At 39.5% G+C, this 26,420-nt stretch overlaps 1 protein-coding gene across 2 annotated transcripts; it reads left to right on the forward strand.

Moving 5' to 3' along the window:
* LOC128534069 (bile acid-CoA:amino acid N-acyltransferase-like) lies at positions 1–26,420 on the forward strand. Of its 2 annotated transcripts, XM_053508356.1 has the most exons (11): positions 1–74; positions 2,610–2,818; positions 5,558–5,657; positions 6,293–6,483; positions 6,826–6,989; positions 8,466–8,585; positions 13,523–13,605; positions 21,648–21,735; positions 21,971–22,051; positions 25,962–26,100; positions 26,220–26,420. In XM_053508356.1, exons 1-11 carry the CDS (start codon positions 67–69, stop codon positions 26,339–26,341), a joined length of 1,305 nt encoding a protein of 434 aa, XP_053364331.1. In that variant the 5' UTR covers positions 1–66; the 3' UTR covers positions 26,342–26,420. The 2 variants fall into 2 exon arrangements, with proteins under 2 accessions (XP_053364331.1, XP_053364332.1); XM_053508357.1 differs by lacking the exons at positions 1–74; positions 2,610–2,818 and adding an exon at positions 5,171–5,241.

A 26,420-nucleotide genomic window follows, 5' to 3' on the forward strand; every position in this document is an offset into this window, starting at 1 on the left:
TTCTCTTTCTGCCAAAACAGACACACACTTCAGCATATAAAAACTCGATTTTTAACTGGAGGAAACATGTCGCAGTAAGTTAAGCTGTTTCACTGAATGTTGCAATGTTATCATATATCATTGTTATAATTTCTAAATAAAATTATTTTATAAAAATCAGACATTAAGATAGAAACAGTACCTGAGTAGTCTTTTCTAATTAACCTTATTATTTTTTACTCTCATTTGAGTAATATTTTGGATGACCACTTTTTACCCTTACTTAAGTAATATTAAATACACTTACTCTTACTTAAGGACATTTTTGGCTACTCTGCCACCTCTGACTACAATCCAAAGTTCTGGCCAATACACTAAAATCGGTAGTAAAACAAACCTCAAGAAATTAGAAAAGTAGAAGATAGAAAGAAAATTAACAAAGTGGAAAGGGCTACTGCCTAAATTGTTGTACAGGTAACGAACTTTAATTATTTATAACCTTATAGCATTTATGTTGTGGCATAATCTAGCATGTATGGAACCTCCTATTGGACTGTTACAAAAAATACAATCTATCATCATTATTTTTTTTTCTGGGACAAATTGCACTGGGTACCACAAAGCATACTTTATCTGCCTAAATGGGAAGGAGGGCAGGGATTAATGCACCTACAGAGTTAACAGCTTTCCAGCATTACTTCACAGAAGGTAATGATGTTTTGTGGAGACCACTAACAAGTTTCATTTTAAGGAAAACAATACATTTGGAGGTAGACACCACCCTATTTTAAATGGATTATTCTTTTATACGCTATCTTTATTTTATCAAGGACTGTTTGGAGCATGGAATTATTTTAAGTGGACAAGACTGGAACATTTGTCTTCGCTTTACTGGCTACTGAAAGAACCGTTGATCCATGGGTACAAACACGATGTCGAGGTCTGTAGCAAACCGGGACTGAACCACAGGTTACCCTTAGCTGGAGTTATCAAACTGAAACACATAGTGGATGTTAAGGGGCCAAGATCACTGTATGTCAGTCTCCTAATGAAACTGATCCATCACCTGAACTTAGTCTCAACTTGGGTCTAAATGAACTAACTGGTCCACCGGTAAATTTTAATACTTTTGCTACTACAGATCTATACGGACTAGGCTTAGACTAGGGCCTGACTACCTGATGATGGGTGGGCATTGTAAGTTTGGAATGCATGAGAGATATGGATCAAAAAAGAGACCCACTAAGACCGCTTAAGTACAGCATTTACATTCTGTGCTATGCCCCTGCTGCCCTACCTGGAGCTGCTGGAGACCATGTAGGTGATTTGGTTGGTGGGTAAGGTCGACCCTATTTATTTATTTTTTTGTTTGGGTAAGAATTCCAAATGTCAGTTATTCCATGTGAAATAAATAAGTAAAATAAATATAGGCACCTCCATCTGTTGCTTCAATTTAACACTGTAACGCTCAAAATGTGAGCCATGTAGGGTAAGGTGCATGGTTAGTTTTAGACAAAATGGCAAGTTGTGCCCTTGAATAGGGGTTACAAAGAGAGTTGGGATACAGCCTTTATATAGACGTTATTAACGTTATCAGATGTGTTTTCTTCCAGAAAGTGCTTCTGTGACCAGTTTTGAACATGGGTTTTGGCAGGCAGCTGCTCTCCCTATGCTGTGACAATGAGTGTAATTAATGATGTCACGGTTAGCCCCTAGAGGAAGCCATGTGCAGAGACTCCATTTTGAGTTTATTTGTGTTTTCTGTGTTTTGTACTTCATTTCCCAGAGTGCACCTTAGTCAGGTGATGGAAGCGCTTACCTGAACAGAGGTAGCTAATTAGGGTTGTATAATAGCCTTTTGTTCAGTTGCTCTGGGTCTGGCATCTGTTTATGTACTGTTGGTAAAGTGCTGTTTAATTACCTGTCTGTGGGCTCTCCATGTCTCTGCATCATGCCATTTCTCCTAGCTCCTAGTTGGTCTAGCTTCTTGTCAAGTGTTCCTGGTTATGTTTAGTTCCTTGTTATGTTTAGTTCCAAGTCTCGTTTAGCTCTTGGTATGTCTAGCTCTTATGTTTATAATCTGTTTGAAAGAATTCCTATTTATGTTAAAGGTACCGTTACAGTAGGTTATATTGTGGTTCTGTTATGTTTTGATATTATGTTTGTTTCCTAAGTTTTTGTCTTATCAGTTGTGCTAATGCTAATTAAGCTTTTTCATAGTTTGATCCCTTTTCTTCCATGGTGAAAGCTTGTGTTTGTTTATGTTCTGTTTCTTTATTAAAAGACTCCAAGGTAATCACCTCTGTGCTTATGCCTTTTCTAAAGTCCACACACAGCACCTGTGACAAATGATTGTTAGAACATCTGTGATGCAGAGCGATACATATACTGTCCCAATGCCATCAGATCAACTTGCCTGAGCTTATCCATTAGACTTTTGGACATTGTACTGTCTGTGCTAGCTAAGCTTACCTTGTCTTGTGAAATTATTACAAGACTTTTAAATTATGAATAGGCGAGTTTTCTATGCTTAAAGTAGCCAGAGCATAGATGTCGTGTATTGAATGCATTTATTCATGGAAGAAAAATATCTTTAATCGTATTGTTTCTCTCCGTCTCTCTCCCCTCAGGGCTTCAAGCAGGATGATGGGGAGCTGCCCATGCCCTTTGCTCTCAGTTGAGCCCAGACGTGGACTTGTGGATGAAAAGATCCGGATCCTAGTGACAAATTTAACCCCGAGCCAGGAGGTGACACTCCATTGTCTACATCAGTCAGAGGACAAGGACTTTTGGGAAGCATTTGGACATTACGTAAGCGATGAATGTGGCACTGTCGCAGGTACGAACTAAACCTCCTATCTCCCAGCATATATGCACACACACAATGTTACCTGCAGGTTGTGTGTGTGTGTGTGTGTGTGTGTGTATAAACAGGTACATCTCAATAAATTAGAATATTATCGAAAAGTAGATTTCTTTCAGTAATTCAATTCAAAAACTCAGATATTATATAGATTTATTCCACACAGACTGATATATTTCAAGTGTTTATTTCTTTTTATTTTGATGGTTATGGCCATAGCTGAGTTTCATAAAATTTAAATATTCCTTAAAAAAGCTTGTTTCAGAATTGTAATTTAGGAAATGTCAGTTAACAGCAACAGTGGAGGTCAAGATAAGGTCTGGAAGACCAAGAAAAATATCAAAGAGTACTGATCTTAGGATTGCTAGAAAAGCGAGTCAGAACCTGTTTAACTGCAAAAACCTCCAGGAAGATTTCAGACTCTGAAGTTATGTTCAACTGTTCAGTGACACTTACACAAATATGGCCTTCATGGAAGAGTCATGAGAAGAAAACATCTCCTGCGTCCTCACCACAAAATTCACCGTCTGAATTGTGTAAAATAACATTTACACAAGCCTGATGTATATTGGAACAACATTCCAAGGATGAGGTTACAGTAGAACTATTTGGCCGCAATGAGTAAAGGTTTGTTTAAGAAACAAAGAGTACAGTGGTAAAGCGCTCGCCCTATCATCCGGAGATTGGCACAGAGAGAGCTGATTGGCCGAGCTCTCTCAGGGGGGAGGGATGAGAGGTACTTGCGCTTCCACATTAATCACGGCTCTACAGCCGATCAGGGACGTCTGTGAACTTGCGCATGCGGAAGGAGCGGATAGGGCTTTCCTTGAGAAGCAGTTCGAAAAGATGCGGTCGGCTGGCGTCACACGGTTCGGAGGAAACACGGGATAGTCTTCGCCCTCCCGACTGAGTGGTACTAGTAGCCTTCATGTGGGAGCCCCCTATTTGTTGTAAGGACAAGGAGGAATTGGCTACGACTAATATTGGGGAGAAAATTGGAACCCCCCCACCCAAAAAAAAAAAAACAAAGAGTACAGAACGTCAAGAAAAGGACACCAGTCTGACCACTATTAGCATTGGGGTGGGCCGATCATGCTTTGGGGTTGTATTACAGCCAATAGCGCAGGGAACATTTCACAAGGGAAGAATAAATTCAATAAAATTTCAACAAATTCTGGAAGCAAACAAAACACCATCTATAAAAATTTTTTAAAAAAAGCTATCTTCTACAAATGGATAATTATTCTAAAGACATCTCCAAATCCATGATGGAAAACCTCAAGAGGTGTAAGCTAAAGGTTTTGCAATGGCCCTCATAGTCTGCTGACCTAAACCTTATTGAAAATTTGTGGTTAGACCTCAAACGTTCAGTGTGGGCAAGACAGATAATCTCACAGAACTGTAAAACTGTTGTAAGGACGAGTTGGTAAAAATCCGTCAAACAAGAACTGAAAGACTCTTTGCTGGCTACAAAAAGCGTTTACAAGCTGTGATCCTTTCCAAAAGGGGTACTACTAGGTACTAACTATGCACGGTGCCAAACTAATAAAATAATTTATTTTGTTTATAACAAATGGACTGTGTCACTTGTAATTTTATACTTCCTATAACTGTTCACATTAACAGAAGTTTTGACCAGGGGCCCCCAAACCTTCGCATGCCACTGTGTATACGCGTGTGTGTTGAAAATCTATTACGACAAAAATCACCACAAAAACAGCAGTCAGTTACTATTTTAATAAACTATTTTCATATTTAATATGAGTCAGCAATGCTGGAACAGTTCTTCCAAGAACAGGATTATCAAGTGCATTTGCAAAAAAAAAGTGCAGTCATATTTGTTTGTTTAGAATTTGCAATAAAATAAAATTTAGTTAATTTTTATCTTCTAGGTTTTGCTAAAAAAAACAATACATCACTCTATATTGCACAACCTTCCTTAAAATATTTATTAAAATACAGTAATGCAAAAAGTGCTTTGTTTTTTTAAGGGCTACGTGCTCTGAGAAACAGTGACATCTTTATACATCAAAGAATATTTAGCTATTAATTTTTTCACTTCGTCTTAGTCTTTACATATGGGTAGACTGGATCTTTAAAATGTAAAACTTGTAGACAAAAATCTAATACATTTTTTGTTAAAGGTCATATTTTTCTTGTCTTGTTTGTTGTACTGTATGTAGTAGAACACTTTTGTGTGAAACACTGTACTAGTAATGTTATAGAAGCTAAACAACAAAATAAATTTTTCAGATGCCTTCGGGCGCAGTCCATAAAAATGATTTATATGACAGACTGGGTTCCTAGGTTAATAACTAAACTACCATCATTTAAACATTGTTGGGAAGGGTGTTTGGAAAGAGTGTGATTCTCTGGTAAAGTTGGCTGACACAGAACACGTGAGTAAAACACTGAGAACCAAAACATTATATTTGTTTTAAGATTACACTGAGCAATGCCAAAAGATATGTAGTAGAAGAGACACGCTCTCATGCAGAGTGCTTGTCTGCATTTAAAAATGTCAAAAATATACGCTCAGGATTTTGGCATGAATATAGATATGCCATAGATATGCAGTCCTTCTATAAATACAGATGATCGGCTTTAATTCATCTGTGAAAAGCTTTGCTTTTAAGAGTTAATTATTATATAAATTCAGCAGTAAACAACAGTCTGCTTTTAGAGATTGCTGGATGTTTCTGTGTGTGCACACAGTGGCAAAGGACCCCAGTGTGGGCGGCATGTACACAGGGGTCGAGCCAATGGCACTAATGTGGAGCCTGCGGCCAGTACCAGGCAGCCAAACAGGACTGAGGTATATCACATTAAAGCACTCCATCACGATCAGTTATCATACATTAATTGGTTTAAAAATGTAACTATAGCACATGTATGTCTTTGAGCACTTAATGCTTAAAACACTAAATTTTTTCTATAGTAGTTTATCCCGAACACAACATGGTTACAAGTTGATTATTTTGGACATGTCTTCATTCATAACTTTTCATGCTTCTTTGTATTCAATTGTTTGCTATCTTTAATTTATAAGTCCACTGGTTTTAATGCACAGACTGCAATAGCCCTTTTAAACAATTTAAACATTTTAGGTTTCAATGACAATTTATGTCTATTAAGGTTTAGTTTATACAATCGGTTATGCCCATTCCTTTTGACTATCTCTGATGAACTGTACGGACTATGTAACTCAATTGGTGCAGTAGGGAACAATTTTTGAAGCTAGGGACTCAGCTGCCAAGTATACATTTCCTATGCTAAACAATAAAAAAATTTTTTGTAAAATTTGGCATTAGATTTTTGCTAATGTATTGTGTAAATGTGCTTGTTTTTGAGTTACTGAGGTTTGTAATTAAACCCATTTGGTGCATGTAACAAAGTGCATGTGACGCTTTTGTCTGCACTATTTTAATAATCTCAATCTCTGTAATAAAGGTTGCAAAGGCGAGATGTCCTCTCACCAATGATATTTCACATTTCTGTGTATGATGGACACATCACTCAGGATTTTAACCAGCTCACACCATTAGTCATTACCATCATAGAAAGATGGTACATGGCTCCAGGTGTGCAGTGTTTCGATGTACATGAGAAAGGAGTTCGAGGGTCTCTGTTCATTCCTCCAGGTACACACACACACAGACTTAATCTTGTGTAGAGGTTGTGAGTTCAAATTTCTGCATCATGAACTTTGGATAGAAGCATCAGCCAACTGAGAGCATGTAAATCCTAAACATTTAGAGGAAACCTATCCAGGGAAACATGGAAAGCAAATCTTACACACACAGTAACCTGTCATAGTTAAACTAATGTTATGTCAACCACCATCACATCATGATTTTTATAAACATCTTAGGCGAAATGAAAAAGGTAATGATAAAAAGTTTAGTTATTACTATGACTATTACTTCTACTAATTATCAAAATAATAAGCGTATATACCCAAAGTTCCTTTTCTCTTCATTAAGGACCTGGACCATTTCCAGCTATATTGGACTTGTGGGGAGGAGGTCGAATCCTGATGCGGTATCGGGCTGCCCTGCTGGCGTCACATGGCTTTGTTGCGTTTTCTCTGGACTATGTAGAGAATTTGAAGTTTTCAGAAAAAGGCATCGATATCACTTATTTTGAGGTAATTCAACTCAAAGCTCCATTTGTTGTCAGGGTTTGCGCGCACATTTTTTTTTTAACCCTGAGAGGCGTTGGTTCACAGATGGCTTTATTGACATGCTAAAGGTTGTGTGTATTATTGTCACATATTAAGGCTAGTGGCTCCTACTGAAAGGAAACCAGCTGTTCTACATAAAAGTGTAAAGCAGCAGAGCATATTAAGAAAATGAACTATTCGATAAAATTATCGATATCGCTAAAAGTACTGTAAATGGACCTTGTGTATTAGATATTGAGCTAGGCAGCATTGTGGCATAGTGGTTAGCACAGTCGCCTTGCACCTCCAGGGTCTGCGGGTTGATTCTCGTGTGTGTGAATGGAGTTTGCATGTTCTCCTGGTGCTTGAGTTTTCCCGTGCCTAATATAGATTAGGCTAATTGGCGTTCCTCAACTTGCCTGTAGTGCAGTGGTTCTCAAACATTTTCTTTCAGTCCCCACTTAAGGGGGTGAATTTTCAAGCCCCACTTGTCAACAAAATGATAACAAAATCGGCTAAGTTTACTATTTATTGAAATATCAATTTCTAAACCAATAAGATCAAATAAAACCAAGTTCAAAACAGATAAAATACACGTGCAACTGTTATAACAGGCTTACGTCGTCACTTATCTAAAGCTTTCTTTCAAAGAAGTCGAGTGGCTTATTAACGTGACTGGGGTGTGTTGTCGCCAAGTGTCTTCCTACTTTGTTGGGCCTCGTGCTGTCTGCTGCCAGCGGTTTAAGACACAAAACGCACACGGGTCTCTCCTCTGCCCCACCATCCCCACCATGAATCCAAGCACAACATAGGCTTCATCATATTTTCTTTTCGGCTGGCTTTTTGGTTGATTAGGCTGATAGTGCTGAATCGCTGCTTTTTTGTGGTCCATGTAACAAATGTATCCATTGACGTTATTACACTCACTACATACAGTACGCTACTGACCCGGTTTGTGATGGCGGTAAAGTTAGTTTGATATTCGCATCTCTGAATTCAATAGCTGCGTAAATAAACCACACGTGCCCCACACTTTGAGAACCAACGGCTGTAGTGTGTTTATTTGTAACAATGAATAATGAATGATTTTGAAGAATTATGGTAAAGCAGGAGAAAGACTCATGCTCAATCCAATGCCCACTTTCACTACCTACTATCATATGTACATGTGTTCATATGTGTGACAGTCAATGGATGAACCATAGTGTTATGTGGTCAACATAAATTCTATGTACTTTACTATTTACATAAGCATTTTTGTTTTAAGAAAAAAATAAAATAAATATAACAGCCATTTTGGGGGAACGCTTTCCTTAAGAGGGAACCCATGGTCTTAAGCATTCATCTCTATTTACAATATGAACATAGATCACACTGGTGTATTTCTTTATATTTGTGAACATTCTGATTTTTGCGTTGCATTAAATGAAGGTCAGGTTTGTTTTTTTGTCTGTTTTGTAGGTAGCGTGTCAGATCATGCAGGACCATCCCAAGGTGCTAAGAGACAGAGTGGCTCTGTGGGGCATCTCAGTTGGTGGTTCTGTTGTTTTAACAATGGCCGCCTTCTCCTCTGTCATTAAGGTGATTTGCTTTTATACAGTACATAGAATTAACAAATTAAAAGAATATTACTTTCTTTAATCCACAGGATATATGCAAATATTGTAATTTATTTTTATTTATATCCATCCATCCATCCATCTTCAACCGCTTTTCCAAAGTCGGGTTGCGGGGGTAGCAGTTCCAGCAGGGAACCCCAAACTTCCCCTTCCCCAGCCACCTCAGCTAACTCTGACTGGGGAATCCCGAGGCGTTCCCAGGCCAGTGTGGTGATATAATCTCTCCATCTAGTCCTTGGTCTGCCCCATGGTCTCCTTCCATATTCCCAAACCCCCTCCAGGATTCCTTTAAGAGTAAAAAGCTGGTCCGCTGTTTCACGACCAGGACGGAATCCACATTGTTCCTCTGCAATTTGTGGTTTGACAATTGGCCTTTCCAGCACCTTAGAGTACACTTCTCCAGGGAGGCTGACTGGTGTAATGCCCCTATGGTTGGCACAGATCCTCTGGTCCCACTTTTTGAAAAGGGGAACCACCACCCCAGTCTGCCAGTCCTTAGGCACTGTCACAGACTTTCACACGATGTTGAAGAGGCGTGTCAACCAAGATAGTCCCTTAACACCCAGAGCCTTCAGCATTTCTGGACGAATCTCCTTAATTCCCGAGGCTTTGCCATTGTGGAGTTGTTTGACTACCTTAGTGACCTCACCAAGGGAGATCAACGCCAACCCCCCATCATACTCCAGCTCTGTTTCTGCAACAGAGGGTGAATTAGTCGAGTTCAGGAGTTCCTCAAAGTGCTCTCTCCATCCCCCCGATTACCTCCTCAGTCGAGGTCATCAGTATCCCATCCTTGCTGTACAGCTTGGGTGGTTACCCATAACCCCTTCTGAGGTGCTGGATGGTTTTCCAGAAGCACCTTAGTGCTGCCCAAAAGTCCTTCTCCATGGATTCTCCAAGCTCCTCCCACACCCACTGCTTTGCCTCTGCTACCACTGTGGCTGCTGTATACCGGTGCCATACAACTGCTTCTAGAGTCCCCCAGGATAACATATCCCTGAAGGACTCCTTTTTCAGTCAGACAGCTTTCCTAAACACAGGTGTGCACAACGCTGTTCGAGGCTTACCGCCCTTGAGGCACCCAGAACCTTTAGACCACTGCTCACAGCTGAAGCTTCAGCAATAGAAGCTTTAAACATTCAATGTCCCCAGCTCCTACAGGGATGCTGGAAAAGCTCCACTGGAGGTGGGAGTTAAAGGCCGTTCTTCCCAATCACGCCCCTCCAGGTATCTGTCATTGCCCACATGTGCGCTGAAGTCCCCCAGCAAGACTATGAAATTCCCTACTGGAGCCCAATGCAGTACTCCCTTCAGAGTCTCCGGAAATAAGAATACTCTAAGAACTGCTGTTTAAAGCGTAAGCACAGACCATAGTGAGTGTTTCCCCCACATGGTCCTCGGGCGAAGAGAGGCGACCCTCTCGTCCAACCCTCTCGTCCAACGTCGTGGCACTCAGCTGTGGACTCGTGAGTATCCCCTCACCCGCCTGGCGCCTCACACCCTGGGCCTATCCAGGAGTATGGATCCAGAGCCGAGGCTATGCATCGAGGTAAGCCCCATCAGATCTAACTGATAACGCTCCACCTCCCACACAAGCTCTGGCTCCTTCCCCCACAAAGAAGTGACGTTCCAATTCCCCAAAGCCAGCTTCTGCCGCCTGGGTCTGGCCTGTCGAGGCCCTCGGCCTTCACTGCTACCTACATAACAGCGCACCCAACCCCATCGTTTTATCTCGCAGGTGGTGGATCGATGAGATGGGGAAGCGCAGGGGTCCACGTTGCTCTTTCCGGCTGTGCCTGGCCGGGCCCCATTTTATTTATATGTAGACTGTTAAGTCTATCTAAAAAGGAACTAATATATTGTCTGTTCAAAATATTTAGCTCAGGAAAAAATAGGTAGGCACAAACATGTATACACACACAGTATATACAGCGATGTGAAAAAGTATTTGCCACAATACTTTTGTCACACTTTAATGTTTTAGATCATCAAACTAATTTAAATATTAGTAGAGATAACACAAGTAAACACATCATGCAGTTTTTATTAACTACTAACAGTTTTAATAGCCCTGTGTGAAAAAGTGTTTGCCCCTAAGCCTAATAATTGGTTGGGCCACCCTTAGCAGCAACAACTGCAATCAAGTGTTTTCGATAACTTGCAATGAGTCTGTTACAGCGCTGTGGGGGAATTTTGGCCAACTCATCTTTGCAGAATTGTTGTAATTCAGCCACATTGGAGGGTTTTCGAGCGTGAACCACCTTTTTAAGGTCATGCCACAGTAGTGCAGTTGGATTTAGGTCAAGACTTTGACTAGACCATTCCAAAGTCTTCATTTTGTTTTTCTTCAGCCATTTAGAAGTGGACTTGCTGGTGTTCTTTGGATCACTGTCCTGCTGCAGAACCCAAGTTTGCTTCAGCTTGAGGTCAAAGACATTCTCCTTCAGAATATTTGGGTACACAGCAGAATTCATGCGAACCCATGTTGGATGTTTTGGAAATAAGGTCAGACAGGCCAGATTGCGGTGGTTTGGACATGTTTGGAGAAGAGATTGTGAGCATATTGGTAGACAGATGCTGAGGTTGGAGTTGCCAGACAGGAGAGCTAAAGGAATACCAAAAAGAAAATTTATGGATGCAGTGAGAGAGGACATAAAGTTAATTGGAGTAAGAGAAGAGGATGCAGAGAATAGGGTTTGATGGAGGCAGATGGTTCGCTGTGGCTACCCCTGAAAGGGGATGGCCAAAAGAAGAAGAAGAAAAATGTTTTATATTTTATATTTAAATAAAGTACAGTGGGACATCGGTTCACAAACGCCCCAGAGTATAACCAAAAATGCGCCTAAAATTTGTCTCTCTTCATGAACTCCTCCTTGGAACAAGACCCAGAAACCACCATCCCAAGCGGCCACTATCAGCTGAATCCGAACAAAACTAAATTTTTGTGCAAAAGTGTGCAGCGCAGACGGTGGTCAGTATGCGAACCGTAGAAGTCAAAGCCGGTAATCCAAACGTTTCGTGGTCGGTATTGCAAATGCGGAATTCAAAGTTGGCAATCCATACATGCAGTAAATCAAATACGCTGAACAAGACTAGGTCGGAAACAAAATGGGGTCGATAACATTGATAAGCAATAGCAAAACAAACGCAAGAATATTGACACGATGGCACAATAATTTGGTGACGACCTGAAGTTTCGGAGCGGCTAAAATAAATAAAAATGGCTAAAATGATGTACGCAAACAGGTGTGCTTAGAGTGGTGACTGAGGCAGTGAAAGAGAAGATATGGACTGGAGCATGGAAGGGAAGGCGCCAGGCTCATCTATGGTGTAGACGTGGCTTGGCAGGTTGTGACATGAAGGTTATAAGAATAATAATAATTCTCCCAGTATTATGGAAGGTGCAGTAAGGCTCCCTAAGAAAGGTAACAATATAAAATTAAAAGTTCACTTTCTCTTATGCAGTTTATATTTATAGTTAGTGCTGTATTGTTTTTTATAATTAAAGCTTTTTCATACTTTGTTTTATATTATGTGATATAAACAAAATAAATCAAAAGTTAAATATAGTTCATTGTGACAGACAACAGATTAATTCTATTTACATGTATTCCTATAGAAAAAATAATGAATCTGCCTACGACCAAATCAGGTTACCACCAGAACTTGGGAACCATTTAAGTTTGTGAACCGAGGTGCCACTGTAATTGTACTCAGTCTGACAAAAAGTGGTATTGCTGCATCCTTATATATTAGGGCCTTTAGCATTTATATCTTGACATTTACAATTCAAAATCCTTAACTTTAAAAAGCTTTTAATACCTTAAACTTTACCACTGACTTCCTTAAATTGACACAGGGATCGTTTGATTGGACAAATTTTATACCTGGAAGTCGTAGATTTAGAACAAAAACAGGTGTGAGAGCAGTTCTGTCACAGTATGCCAGGTCACGCCCATACCTCAGTTAAGGTCATGATCACCTGCATACTCCTGCATACTCCTGCTCCACGATCCATCCCGCTCCTTGCATTTCACCACCCCCTTCAGCGCTCTAAACACACCTGTTCTCAATTCCTGATCATCAAAGTTCAACTTTTACCATGCCTACAGACAACAGCTCTCTGCCAGATTGTGTGCTATCCATGCCCATGATTCCAGCGTTTCTCCCTGCTTTGAACTTCCGGATCTCGACCACGCTCTGTTTTCACACCTCGTCTTTGTCTCACGCTACGGATCCTTTGACTTCATTGATTTACTGTTGCTGACCCTCGATTTGTTCATTGACCACGAGCTACCATTTCAGATCTAGCATCCTGCGCGATTCCTCTGCCTAGCTTCGTGGGATTGTCATCGCCTGCAAACAGCGTATGCACTTTCTATACATGCCGGCTTGGCACTTCCGCATTCCTGCCACTGGGCTTATTGACTCAAAGCGCTGCACTTGCTCTCTACATTCACCGGCTCTACTCTCCTGCATTCGCGCTGCAGGGCTCTTTTAGAGAAACAGCAAACGCTCGCTCTGCGCTTGGATCCTTCACCCCCGTGACAAGTTCTGGAGTTTGGGCCTATTAGATTGAGCCAGTTCTATGATTCTGAAACTGTTCTTAGAACTGTTTTTCAAATCTCAGACTTTCTAGAATTTATCGAATTAGATTCACCTTGCATCACAGTGAAGAAGTACAGACCCACTGTCACACACCGTGTGCGCACACAGGGCTCATTTCACTCACAATTAAGATTTAGGCACTACATTGTCTAGAAAAGAAGGAATCTTTGAGGCTGTAATGTAAATATAAAAAAAATAGGAGTGCTGTATTGCTTGACATCTGGGAATCATTACACTGAGAAAATTTGCAGATATGGGTTGTAAACAATCTAACACATGACTTTATTGCAGCCCCGGTGTTGCATATGCATCAGCTGCAGTCACGTCATTCCTATACGTGATACATTGTCTGAATTCTATGCAAGGATGAACAGGTACGTACACTAAAAATATGTTTACTTCTCCATCAGTTTGAAGCAGTTTAAATCTCTCACTTTACTGTACTGTACATAGCAATTCTTGTTTTGACAGTAAGCATCACATGATTACAACTGAGCAAATGCTTTTTCTCTTGCGCGCGCTGTGGGTAATCATCTCCCCTGCTGTCTTAGTCCGCGTCTCTCACTGGTATAATCAACATCTGTGCATGCATCTACTGCTATAACACTGTGACCACATGTGTGTGCGTAAAACATATTTTATTTTGTGTGTGTACAGCGTGTGTACTGTTTATTATAACATACGTGTGCACGCGTGTAAAGCAAAAAAAAGTCCCATTAGAGAGGTTAAAGATCCATTTTCTCTCTGTGTGTATGTCAGCCTGATTCCGTTATGGGTGCTCACTCGAGTGTCAAAGATTTTTTGTAAATTTTCCCGATGAGGCAGTGTTTCAATTTGTGTGTGTGTGTCACAAATAAGAGACAAGGAAGGGTTACTGTGTAAGACGAGAAGATGGAGAGGGTGTCACACAAACAGACACGCGTGCACAAACACACATATATACACTGCGCAGACAAACACTTATCTGTCGGGATTTATTTCTTTTTATTTATATATTTTTGCAGGTTAATTTGTTTTATTTTTACTTTATATTTTGTATTAATTATGTATTTATTTTTTGGGGTTGTAAAATGAATAATCTGGGTTTCCATTATTTTTTATGGGAAAATTCGCTTTACGAGTGTTTTGAAATATGAACACGCTTCCGGAACGAATTATGCTCGTAATCGAAGGCTCCACTGTACTGTGTCTATTTTTACATTTTTAAAAAATAAGATCTTCCTAAAAAAAAGCATTGTCATGTCATTCCTCACATACCCAACATCAAGAATGTTCTGGTCCTGTTTGATGGTCTGCATTTTTGTTTGATAGCAGATGCCAAGCCAGCCAGTAGCCAGAAAATGCTGGTAATCTCTCAATATTAAAAAAATCAGATCAAAATTATGGATGCAGTGAGAGAGGACATAAGGTTAGTTGGTGTGAGAGAAGAGGATGCAGAGGATAGGGTTAGATGGAGGCAAATGATTCGCTGTGGCGACCCCTGAACGGGAACAGCCGAAAGACAAAGAAGAAGAAGAAGGTCAAAATAAAATACACTTGAGAAAATCTTGGCCCTAAAGAAATGTAATTATTTGATGCTTATGCAGTGTCAGTGACTTTACCCCTGCCTTAGGCACTCGGTTCCTGTACCAACATTTTATGTTATGTTCAAATTCTGCACTTGAATATAACATGATGTTGGTCTTTCGGCTGCTCCCCCCAAGGGGTCCCCACAGCGGAATTGTCCGCATTACAACTTGGCACAGGTTTTACGCCGGACTTCACAGGTCAAATAACCGCCTATTGTTTTAAGTAGGAAGCTGTCGCTGACAGACAATGATTGCTAGATGCCGCTTTCATCCAAAGCAAATAGTTTAGCTACAAGATCAACTTGCACTTGGACAATGCGCCATTCATTCCTGCGTTGATAATCAGCGATATTTTTTTTATATTCAACTGAGAAAACCTATTACAGAGTATCTAAGGGGACAAAGGAAGAGAAAAAATGGCAGAAGAAAAAAGTAATGTTTTGCGTTTTAACCCCAAACTTTTGCGATATAACCCAAAAAACAAAAGTTTGGGGTTATAACGCAAAACATAACTTTTTTTCTGTCGTTTTTTCTTCTCTTGTCCATCTAGGGGCTTCGTACTATAACAAAAACTAAAGCTCTACTTAATTTCATAAAATTTTAAGAAAATTAATTAGTTTTTTCATTCTATTTGAAGCTTCTAAACTTCTAGGATGTTTTTTTTAGTGTGACAGTGCTTTAGATGGAGCAGGAGCATCGATTTGGTTCTGAACTCGCTCCCGTGAAATTATCGCTAAAACAACGTAATGACCTTTCCTGAGGATATAAAGCTTTATTGCGTTTAAATAAATCAGATCTACCACAGCAGATAAACTATGCTATGTCATAACCGAAGCAAACGCCACCATTATGCCTCGTTTCGTTCAGTGTTACTAGGCAACGGACCACCAGCCTAATCTGTAATCTTCACTTCACTTTTTCGTTTACCTCTGAGAAAAAAAGCTGTATTTTGTTTCTGTTTATATTTAGAATTTTTATAACAGTACAAGAAGATAACAGTTTGGTCTGTGTAGTTAGTGCCCTTGTAGAGAATAAATGAATATTGGATAAAATATTTCCTTGATAAAATATGAATCAGGCAGGCTCTGATGGACAAGTAGCCAAGATTAACACCTCCCAACCTCTTCTCAAAAGAGTGCCATAGTCCATTGTTAGTTTTAATGATTTGGCTAAAACTAATTATCACTAAATACCCTACCATCAGCTGAAACTAATTCTATACATGTAACAGAAAATGTAGATGCAGGTTGCAATTGTATAAATATGCATGCTATTTTTAATAATGTACAGTATGTTGCAATCGATTTTGTCAACAAAGCTTTGCGGATGTATAGGCTTTTACAATAAAATCGTTATAACTTGACCGTAAAGTTTAGGACAAAAAAAACAAACGTTCTTTCTGGTAAATCTGCATATGTAGTTTATTTACAGAAAGAAAAAAATATATATACTTTGTGTAATGTAAACACAAGAAAGATTACAAAATGAGAAAAAGTGTTTGCTTTATAAACAGCTTAGTATACTGTAAGTCGAGATGCTGAAATCCTTTGCATGTTGCCCCTCGCCTCGCGTTTTTTATGCTTCCTTTTCAAGTGGAGAGAGATTTGACCGACAGCCTAGAACAAAAGCCTAGGAGTGATCACAATCCCCTCCTAACGACCGTGCCATGAATTACTTGGTCTGACCACCTCAGTGGCCCTTCAATGTATGCTGAGCTATAGGGTGGAGTTATTATGATCAATAGCATTTCTTATACATCGAGACCTATAAATGAGTCAACATAAATAAGTCAACAGGTATGTCTACAACTCACTGTGTAATGGGGGTGGCTACACAGTTTAGGCGATCCCACGGTTGCGCAGAGCATTACTTACAATTACTCAAAGAGTGCGATATACCCCACAGCAGGTGCTGGACATTATGTGGAATATTGATGAGATGGAATCGGAGGGCGAGCAATGCAAGGTGTCAGATGGAAAAGATGAGGAAGATGGCGAAAGCAAATTAAATCTAAATGTTAAATCTGATTCAGAATCAGACTCAAAATTGAGTGTGCAGGGGAATCATTTCAAAAGAAACGAGATGGCACAGTATGGGTTGAACAAAGGGCTGGAAACCCTCGTGAGGATAATAAAAGAATGTATATTAATTTTGTATATACACTACATATGCAGTTGATTTACCAGAAAGGACTTTTCTGTTTTTTGTGCTAAACTAAACTTCAGGGTCAAGTAATAGTGATTTTATTTCAAAAGTGTTTATACATATATATATATATATATACACACACATTTGGAATCTGCATCTACATTTTCTGTTACATGTAGTTACCGAAATCTTTGGTTTAGTTCTCATGGAGTGGCCACACATCACTTCCATGATATGATTTTTATGTGCGCATAAACAGTTCCACAGGTTTATAATACACCGCGGCCAGGTGCACCACGAGGCATAGTCGTGGTGTTTGCTTTAGTTATGACATAGCATGGTTTATTACTGTATCTGATGTGGTAGATCTGATTTATTCAAATGCCATTAATAAGCTATATATATTCTCAGGAGGGGGTCATTACATTGCTTCCGTAAAATTATCGCTAAAACGCTGTCGCTATCGCTGCTCCTTGTCTATCTAAAGCACTGTCACACTAAAAAACATCTGAAAAGTTTAGAAGTTTCAAATACACTGTGTTCCAAATCATTGCGCAAATGATATCTTTCTCTGATTTTCATAATTAGTCGATGCAAATGACGGTCAGTAAAATTTTCAAGTCATCAACCGTTTAGGGTATATTCAAATTTTATTGAACAAACCTCCTAATGATAATATTTATTAAAAAAAAATAAAAATTAAACAAACCGTTCCAAATTATTATGCACAACGAGTTAAAACATTTTATAGGTTGTAAAGAACTAAAAATAGGCTTTTGTTGAATTTGGAGCATTAGGAGGTCATATTTACTGAAATCAAAAGCTATTTAAATCAAAAAGATCCTAACAGGGCATGCTACATCTTAACATAGGACCCCTTCTTTGATATCACCTTCACACTTCTTGCATTTATTGAACTTGGAAGTTTTTGAACAGTTTCTGCTTGAATTTTTTTGGAGGATGTCAGAATAGCCTCCCAGTGCTGCTGTTTTGATGTGAACTACCTCCTATCCTTGATTTTTTTTCTTGAGGATACTCCAAAGGCTCTTAATAGGGTTGAGGTCAGGGGAGGATAGTGGCCACACCATGAGTTTCTCATCTATTATGCCCATCGCAGCCAATGACAGAGGTATTTTTTGCAGCATGAGATGATGCATTGTCATGCATGAAGATTTTGCTACAAAAGGCACGGTTCTTTTTTTTGTACCATGGAAGAGTTTTCATGTATGTCTAGGCCCACTGCAACCGTTTCTGCTTGTGAGCATTGGTTAAGGGTGGTCGAATAGTAGGTTAATGCACAGCTGCAAGTTTCTGAGGGATCCTACACCTTGAGGTTCGCGGGACTCCAGAGGCATGAGCAGCTTCTAACTACCTGTTTGCTGCTTTGTAATAGTCTTTTTTGCAGCTGCTCTCTTAATCCAATGAATTTGTCTGGCAGAAACGTTCCTCATTCTGCCTTTATCTGCACGAAACCGCCTGTGCTCTGAATCGGTCACAAATGTCTTCACAGTATAATGATCACGCTTAAGTTTTCGTGAAATATCTAATGTTTTCATACCTTGTCCCATATTGCTTGAAATCTGTGGCCTGCTTAATAATGTGGAACAACCTTTTTCAGTACTTTTCCTTTAATTGGGCTTATCTGCCAAAGTAATTATCACTGGTGTCTGAGATTCATTTTAGTGATCCAAAGAGCTCTGGGACACAACACCATCCATGAGTTTCATTTAAAAACCAAACATTTAATGTTTCTGACACTTACATCCAATTTGCATAATAATTTGGAACGCGGTGTAGAATGAACAAACTAATGAATTATTTAAAATAATATAAAAATTAAGTAGAGCTAAATCGCTAAATCTCCTTATAAAATATCACTATCAATGCGGGAATGAATGGCGAATTGTCGATATTTCACGGAAGTGTGTGTGTGTGTATATATATATATAAACCCTTCAAAAGTTTGGGGTGACTTGCAAATGTCTGTTTTTGTTTAGTGATTTATTTTCTGCATTCTACAACAATACTGGGGAATTTAAAACTATAAAATAACACGTATGGAATTAGGTAATTACATAACAAAAACAACAGTTAGTTATTTTAAGACGCAGAGGTCAGTCTTTCTGTAATAGTTCTTGCAAGAACAGTATTGTCAAGTGCATTTGCAAAATCCGTCAAGCACCATAATGAAACTGGCTCTCATTAAGGCAGTGGTTCTCAAACATTTTCTGTCATTCCCCACTTAAGGGGGTGGGCGAATTTTTAAGCCCCACTTGTCAACAAAATGATAACGAAATTTGCCAAGTTTACTATTTATTGAAATATCAATTTCTAAACCAATAAGATCAAATAACACCAAGTTTAAAAAAGATAAAATACACGTGTAATTGTTATAACAGGCTTACTTCGTCCCTTATCTAGAGCTTTCTTTCAAAGAAGTCGAGTGGCTTATTAACGTGACTGGGGTGTGCTGTCTCTAAGTGTCTTCCTACTTTGATGGTCTCATGCTGTCTGCTGCCAGCGGTTTAAGACACAAAACACACATGGGTCTCTCCTCTGCCCCACCATCCCCACCATGAATCCAAGCGCAACATTTGCTTCATCATGTTTTCTTTTCGGCTGGGTTTTTGGTTGATTAGGCTGATAATGCTGAATCGCCTGCGTTTTTGTGGTCCATGTAACAAATGTATCCATTGACGTTATTACGCTCACTACATACAGTACTGTACGCTACTGACCCGGTTTGTGTCCGCGGTAAAGTTAGTTTGATATTCGCATCTCCGAATTCAATAGCTGCGTAAATAAACCCGCAAATAAGATACCCACATATATTTCCTCTCTACTTTGTCTTTAAGCTACATCCCCCTTAAATATACATGTTTAAAAGCATAAACACCATTATTTTCTACGGCGCAACAAATGATTTAGAGATCATCGCAAAATCCCGCACAGCAACAAAAAGCGTAGAACGATATTGATCTTCCCTTCTGTTCAGTGCCTGAAGGATCAAAAAGCATACAAAAATACAGAAACATTAGCATACACATTGGAATAAATGAAATTATGGAGACAATATATAAGGGAACATATACCGAATGTTTCCTTATGTATTGTTCCTCTGCAATTAACATGCCGACAAAAACCGTTATTGTTGCACTGTGGTTCCACTTTTTCTCTGATGTTATTTTAATTTACTTGTTTTAATGATCCATTTCTTTGTGTGTGATTGTTTAGTTTCGAGTGTCCGATCTTTATTGTTAATAAAGAAAAGCATGAATTAGAATAGGTACTTTCCTATTATTTTCCTCTAATTCCCTCCCGTTCATTGCACCCCGCCTGTCATGTCTGTATTCCCCACTAGTGGGGCGCGCCCCACACTTTAAGAACCACGGCATTTAGACCATCCCAGGAGGGCGAGACCAAAACCTACCTCTGCCGCAGACGAGCAGTTAATTTAGAGTTATCAGCCTGAAAAATGACCAATTAACAGCACCTCAGATTAGAGACGTTATGAAGACTTTACAGAGCATAAGTAGCAGACACATCTCCCCATTAACTGTTCAAAGGAGATCAATGCATTTTTGGATGTCTTTAGCATTCCTTTACAATGTAGAAAGAAATAAAAATCAGGAACGATCATTGAGTTAGAAAGTGACCCCAAACTTTTGAACTTTATAAACTGCATATATGGAATGAAACCTGAGATAGTTACATATACACACTGACTGTCTGAATGACGCATAGCTAGTATGCACAATCCCTTGCGCCATCTTCTGAGAGAAATGAGAATTGCAGGTTGGAAAAGGCAGGAAACGGCATGACCGGCACACAGCTGTCAGCAATTTCACATAAATAAGAGCAAAATGGCTTTATACAGGCTTTTACTGGTGCGCTATTGATAATTTAAGCATGCTGGGTGATTAAGCTCACAGATCTAGGAAAATTCATGAAAGGAGGGTCCTGGAATTTGATCGAGCGTGAAGTATTTTTTTTCCCCCTATTGGGGTCAAGTGACCGGCACTCTGCGCTTCTAGTGTTACGTTGAATCCTCAAGTACATGCAGTTTACAAGAGTGGATGTTTAAATATCATTCACAAAATGCAAGTTTTAAAATACCTTTACACATTTTACTTTTTGCATGCCTTGAGAAGATTAAAAACACATAGGAAAAAGTCAGGGTGTCATAATTCATGCATGAAATTATTAAAATATTCTATCAAGGTTCTACAACACTACAGCATTACATGTCAGGATAATATTCAAAGAGTTACAGAATTTATTCCACCATGTGCTGATACATAGTTGTACATTAATCCTTAGGCATTAGTGACTTTCCATAAGGAAATATAAAATTTGGACATATATGAATTTCCAGTATTTTTTTTTATATTCCACAAAAATGGACCTTTAAATTAAATCATTGATTAATCTTAAAATTCAACAGATGGTGCTGTACAAATCTACTTAATTATGCAATCTCACACCCTCGTTCTTAATTCCAAAATTCAACAGATGGCAATGTACATCTTTTAAAACATGCCTATGAGTTGCAATTAAATTCTATGCGAACAAATTCGCGAGCACATCTAGTTCTAAATATGCCATAGTTAATGAATTTTTGGGTGTTCGTTTATGATTTGGTGTCATAAAAATTTGGACTCTTAAACAATTTTAAAGTCAATATTTATTATGTTTTGCAGGGGTTATAAAGCACGAGTAAAGGACAATCAGGTCATCTGGAGAGATGTTGTCTTGCCCATCCCAACAGACCTAGCTGAGAAAGTTGATGTTAGTAACTTTTACCTGCCTTATTGTAGCATCTTAGCTTTTTAACTTTAAATTACAAGAATTACTTGAGTTACAGATTATTATATAGATTTTACATGAGTTTTACAAAAATTCTTACTAATATTTTATATATTTTACTGCACCTTTGAACATATTAGTATTCTGCGGTTCTGTATGTATCTAAATTTTGTGTTTACTTTATATATCATATGTATGTGTACCGCAAATCACACAGGTTGGCCGGATAAAATGTCCACTGCTATTGGTGGTTGGAGATGATGATCAGAACTTGGGCGCAGTGGAGTGCGCTGAAGATGTAAGACGCTCATTCATGATCGCATGTCTGTGTAGATTGTAGCATCGTTGCTATTTTCTGTTTATATATTATCTGTAATATGTAGAGGTTGCATGTACTTTAAGATACATCAATTTTACGCTCAATATGCAAATATGTACAGGCAAAGCGTTCTGGTTATATATTATCACAGGAAGGGGCTGTAGTGTTGGGGTGTTTTCAATTTGTATGTAGAAATCAGATGTCTTGATGGTAAAAGTGTCTGAATTTTTTTAAATGTAATTTAAGGTTAATTAATAGTAAAACCTCTATTTTAAGCAGTTGATTATAATTAATTGTTTAGAGATAGCACTATTTAATAGCGGACCACCTTAGGAGAATAAACCATGATGGTTGTGGATAGTCCTATAAATCTTGTCGGTTTCTCTTTATTTTTTCGCTTATTCTAATTTAGAATATCAGCTACTAAATTCTGGTTTCTGAGATTAAAGCTCGAATAGAGTTAAATGGAAAGCTAGTGCAAGCCTGTACTCTCCACTTATCCCATTTAACAAGTAATGCTTTTGATTGGGGGTTTAGGAGGGATTTGGGATTCAGCCTTGTGTTAGAAACGTCTCGGGTTACTTTGCTGTAAGCCTGTTTCCTGAAAAAGCAGGAACGAGATGCTGCGTGAAAAAACGGTTTGGAAAAGTCTATTTGTTCCCCGATTGTGAAGCTCTTGTGTGTCAAACATGCCAAAACTTTGGCTTATATAACCTCGGTCATGTGACGTCATCTGATAAGGTGCACCTGCAGGTTATAAATAGGACTGAACCGGAAACATCTTCAGCTCAATTTTGTCTGAAAGGACGTCCAGTCACGCTCGCAGTGCGGCATTGGAGCGCAGCATCTCGTTACCGCTTTTTCAGGGAACAGGGTTACAGCAAAGTAACCCGAGACGTTCCCTTTCAAAAGCTATACTCGATGCTGCGTGAAAACGCTATGGGAAGGAGAATACCAACGCGCCGCACTGTCCCCCAAATGGGTCTCAGACATAATTCTGGGGGTATGACTCGAGGACCCATGAGCCTGGAATTGCGTGGACATCCAACTATAAAATCTCTTTTACCCAGCATTTGTCGTGGCGCCCTTCGGCTGCGGCCCCCATAACATATAAAAACCTGCCCTGATTTACGTCACTGGCTAGTGCGGTGGATGTACTGTAAATCTGAAGAGCACGAACTGAAGACAGTAAGTGAAGTCTTTCCTGCTTCGGAGCTGTAAATGGTGGAGGACAGAGGCTTCATAAACAACTGGGTGCATACTGTAGTCGAGAATAAAACCTTCGGAGGATGGTGAGGATGCAGAATAGCTTTGACTAGCCCAGGGGCAAAGTCTAAACAAGATGGGGAGGCTGCAAAATAAAAAAAGCAAAATAAATAAATTTCAGAGAAATAAGGGCCCTAAAAAAAATCATCTTAAGGGTCAGAAGCCTGACAGGCGCTGACTCTAGCGATTCAAAAGGGTTGTCAACCAACCCCTCTAGCACAATAGCTAGATCCCAAGAAGGGACTGTCGCTCTAGTGGGCGGCCTCAACCTTTTAGTTCCACGAATAAGCAAGCAACTAAAGGGTGCTTTTCACAGAAACCCCATCAGTTAGGACACGACAAGCCGAAATAGCGGCTACGTACGTTCTGAGAATGCTAGGGCATAAGCCCGAGCTCAATTTTCTTTTAGAAACTCCAGCACTGAAACAATTTGGCAGTGGACTGGGTCTACATGTTTTACTATGCACCGATTTTTTAAATACACTCCATTTGAGGGTATAAGTTCTTCTAGTGAGAGGAGTACTAGGACTTAGTATAATTTCAATTACATTGGCTAAAAGACCAGCCTCTCTTCACTGGTCCCCCTCAGGGGCCAGACATGAAGGTAGAAGAGCTCGGCCCGGGGTCTAACCCACATAGAAAGTGGTTCGGCGCGTAACCCTCTGAAAGTAGTGAAAAGTTCCTTTCTGGCCTAGCTTGATCTCCTTTGGGATATTGAGAATGGATTCGACACACGCAGGAGACAGCTGTGCCCGCATTGCGGTCGGATCCCATGTGACACCCAAATATGTCATACTTTAAAAGCAGGAAAGAGAATGCTTTTGTGGCGTTGAGTCTCAATCTTAAAGATTAGAGTTGAGCTAGAGTGACATCTTGATGCCGAAGCACTAGCTCCTGAGACTAGGCCAAAAGCAGCCAGTTGTCTATGTTATTCAAGATACAGATGCCCTGGAGTCGTTAAGGAGCCAGGGCTACATACATACATTTTGTAAATGTGCGGGTGACGGAACTAGGCCAAATTGAGGATTCGATACTGGTAAGCTTTACCCTCAAAAGCAAACCTCAGGAACTTACTGCGTTTGGCAATATTACTATAAGAAAGTATGCGTCCTCCAGGTCGATTGTTCCAAACCAATCATTTTGATTGTCAACATTTTGAACTTGTATTTAAGATAGTGGTTCAACCCGCGAAGATCCAAAATTGGACGCAGCCCACCACTCTTTCTTGGAACCAAGAAATAGCTACTGTAATAGCCTGACATTTTATCTGGGAGGGGAAAATGTCCTATGGCCGCTTATGCCAGAAAAGTCTAATTCCTGTTTTAACATGACGTTGAAAGACGGAGGACGATGACCAAATTGAATCCTGTACCCTGCGGTGCGTTGTAACCAGGGAGGCATCCCTGGCAGTAGCTTCCACACTGCCAATTTCTCCGAAAGGGGGAAAAAGCATTGTCCCTCCGTCTATGCGGGGGTGGAGGGTGGTTGGGGGGATAGACAAAAAGGTGGTTGGCTGTTAGGTGTTCGGTATTCTGAAACATGGCAGGAGGCAACCGAACACCTAACACTTATGTACCACACTTAATTCCTAATACTTAACACTTTATGTACCACTCCCGAGGGAAGACACCCTCACGGCTTGGAGCATCGAGTGTACCTTTAAAAGGGGACTAGTTAGCTTTGTTGCTTACATTAGGTGTAAATTAAAAATACAGCCACAATTTGGAGCAGCTTAAGAAGTAGTTATTAAGAAGGACACAATGTGACATGTTTTTTTAAGATGGCATAACTTTATCAGATATTTTTTCTTGCTGAAAGTGGTTGTGACTGGTTTTTAATATGGCATTTGCTAGGCAGCTGCTCTCTCCACAGTACTGTGGACTGTAGCGACATACTTTTCATCCATTCTGGCGACCGTCAGTTGGTGTAATTTATAATTTTCAGAACGTCTGTAACATAGATTAATACATATCGCTAAAGTCCCACTGCTTTTACCAGTCGTTATCACCATTTGTTAAATTTCAGTCCAATCAGATTACTTGGTTGAAAGTAACCGTAGTAAAAAAAAAAATTGTTGAATGCTATTTAGCATATTTAGCTATTTAGGTGTGGAAACCCTGGAATTTTAATAGGGGTGTGCAATATTCATATCCATTATATCCATTATATAAATTACATTTACATTTAGGCATTTAGCAGACGCTCTTATCCAGAGCGACTTACATTTTTTTTTTTTTATCTCATTTTTATCTCATACACATCTCTACACATCTGAGCAGTTGAGGGTTAAGGGCCTTGCTCAAGGGCCCAACAGTGGCAACTTGGTGGTTGTGGGGTTTGAACCGGGATCTTCCGAACCGTAGTCCAATGCCTTAACCACTGAGCTACCCCTGGCCCGTTTTATGTAGGGCCTTCTATTAAGTTCATCTGCCTAAAATGGTGGTCCTCCATTATTAACTCACATCTCAGGGTTGAGAAATGCTCAATAGTATATGTGTATGTTGACAATGTGTTAAGCTCTATTATATTATAAAAATTCATATGGTTATATTGATAATCAATATGGATACTATCATGTGATCAGTCATTTGAATCCTCTTTACCTTCCATTATTTGATCTCAGATGGAGAGAATGACTGAAAAGGCAGGCAATCGGCATTTGTTCAACATCCTCATCTATCCTGGTGCAGGTCACCTGATTGAGCCGCCTTACTCACCACACCACAGAGCCTCCAACTACATGCTGTCTGAAGAAAAGAAAGGTTTGTAGAGTCATGTAAAAAACTCCATAAATTTATAACACCTGTTCATAAAGAATTTATCACAGGAATATTTACAGCATATACATATATTTACAGTTTGTGTCATTGTGTTTTCACAGTGATCATGCTTTGGGGTGGACAGACCAGACCACATGCATATGCCCAAGAAGACTCATGGGAAAAGATTTTGGACTTTTTACAGCAACATCTCTGCAATGCAACTCCACGGGCCCGACTGTAGTGCTGTGAGAAGTTGTTTTTGTTGTGCTTTAACTCTTTAATGATAAGCAAAGTGGGCAAATGTTTTTCACATAGGGCCA

Source organism: Clarias gariepinus, chromosome 12 (genome assembly GCF_024256425.1).
Source record: "Clarias gariepinus isolate MV-2021 ecotype Netherlands chromosome 12, CGAR_prim_01v2, whole genome shotgun sequence".
NCBI lineage: Eukaryota > Metazoa > Chordata > Actinopteri > Siluriformes > Clariidae > Clarias > Clarias gariepinus.

What these genes read in the sequence shown, in the direction of transcription:
- LOC128534069 (XM_053508356.1), top strand. An exon ending in TGAATGTGGCACTGTCGCAG is followed by an intron (nt 2,819 to 5,557) that starts GTACGAACTAAA and finishes GTGTGCACACAG; the next exon opens with TGGCAAAGGACCCCAGTGTG. An exon ending in TCGATATCACTTATTTTGAG is followed by an intron (nt 6,990 to 8,465) that starts GTAATTCAACTC and finishes TCTGTTTTGTAG; the next exon opens with GTAGCGTGTCAGATCATGCA.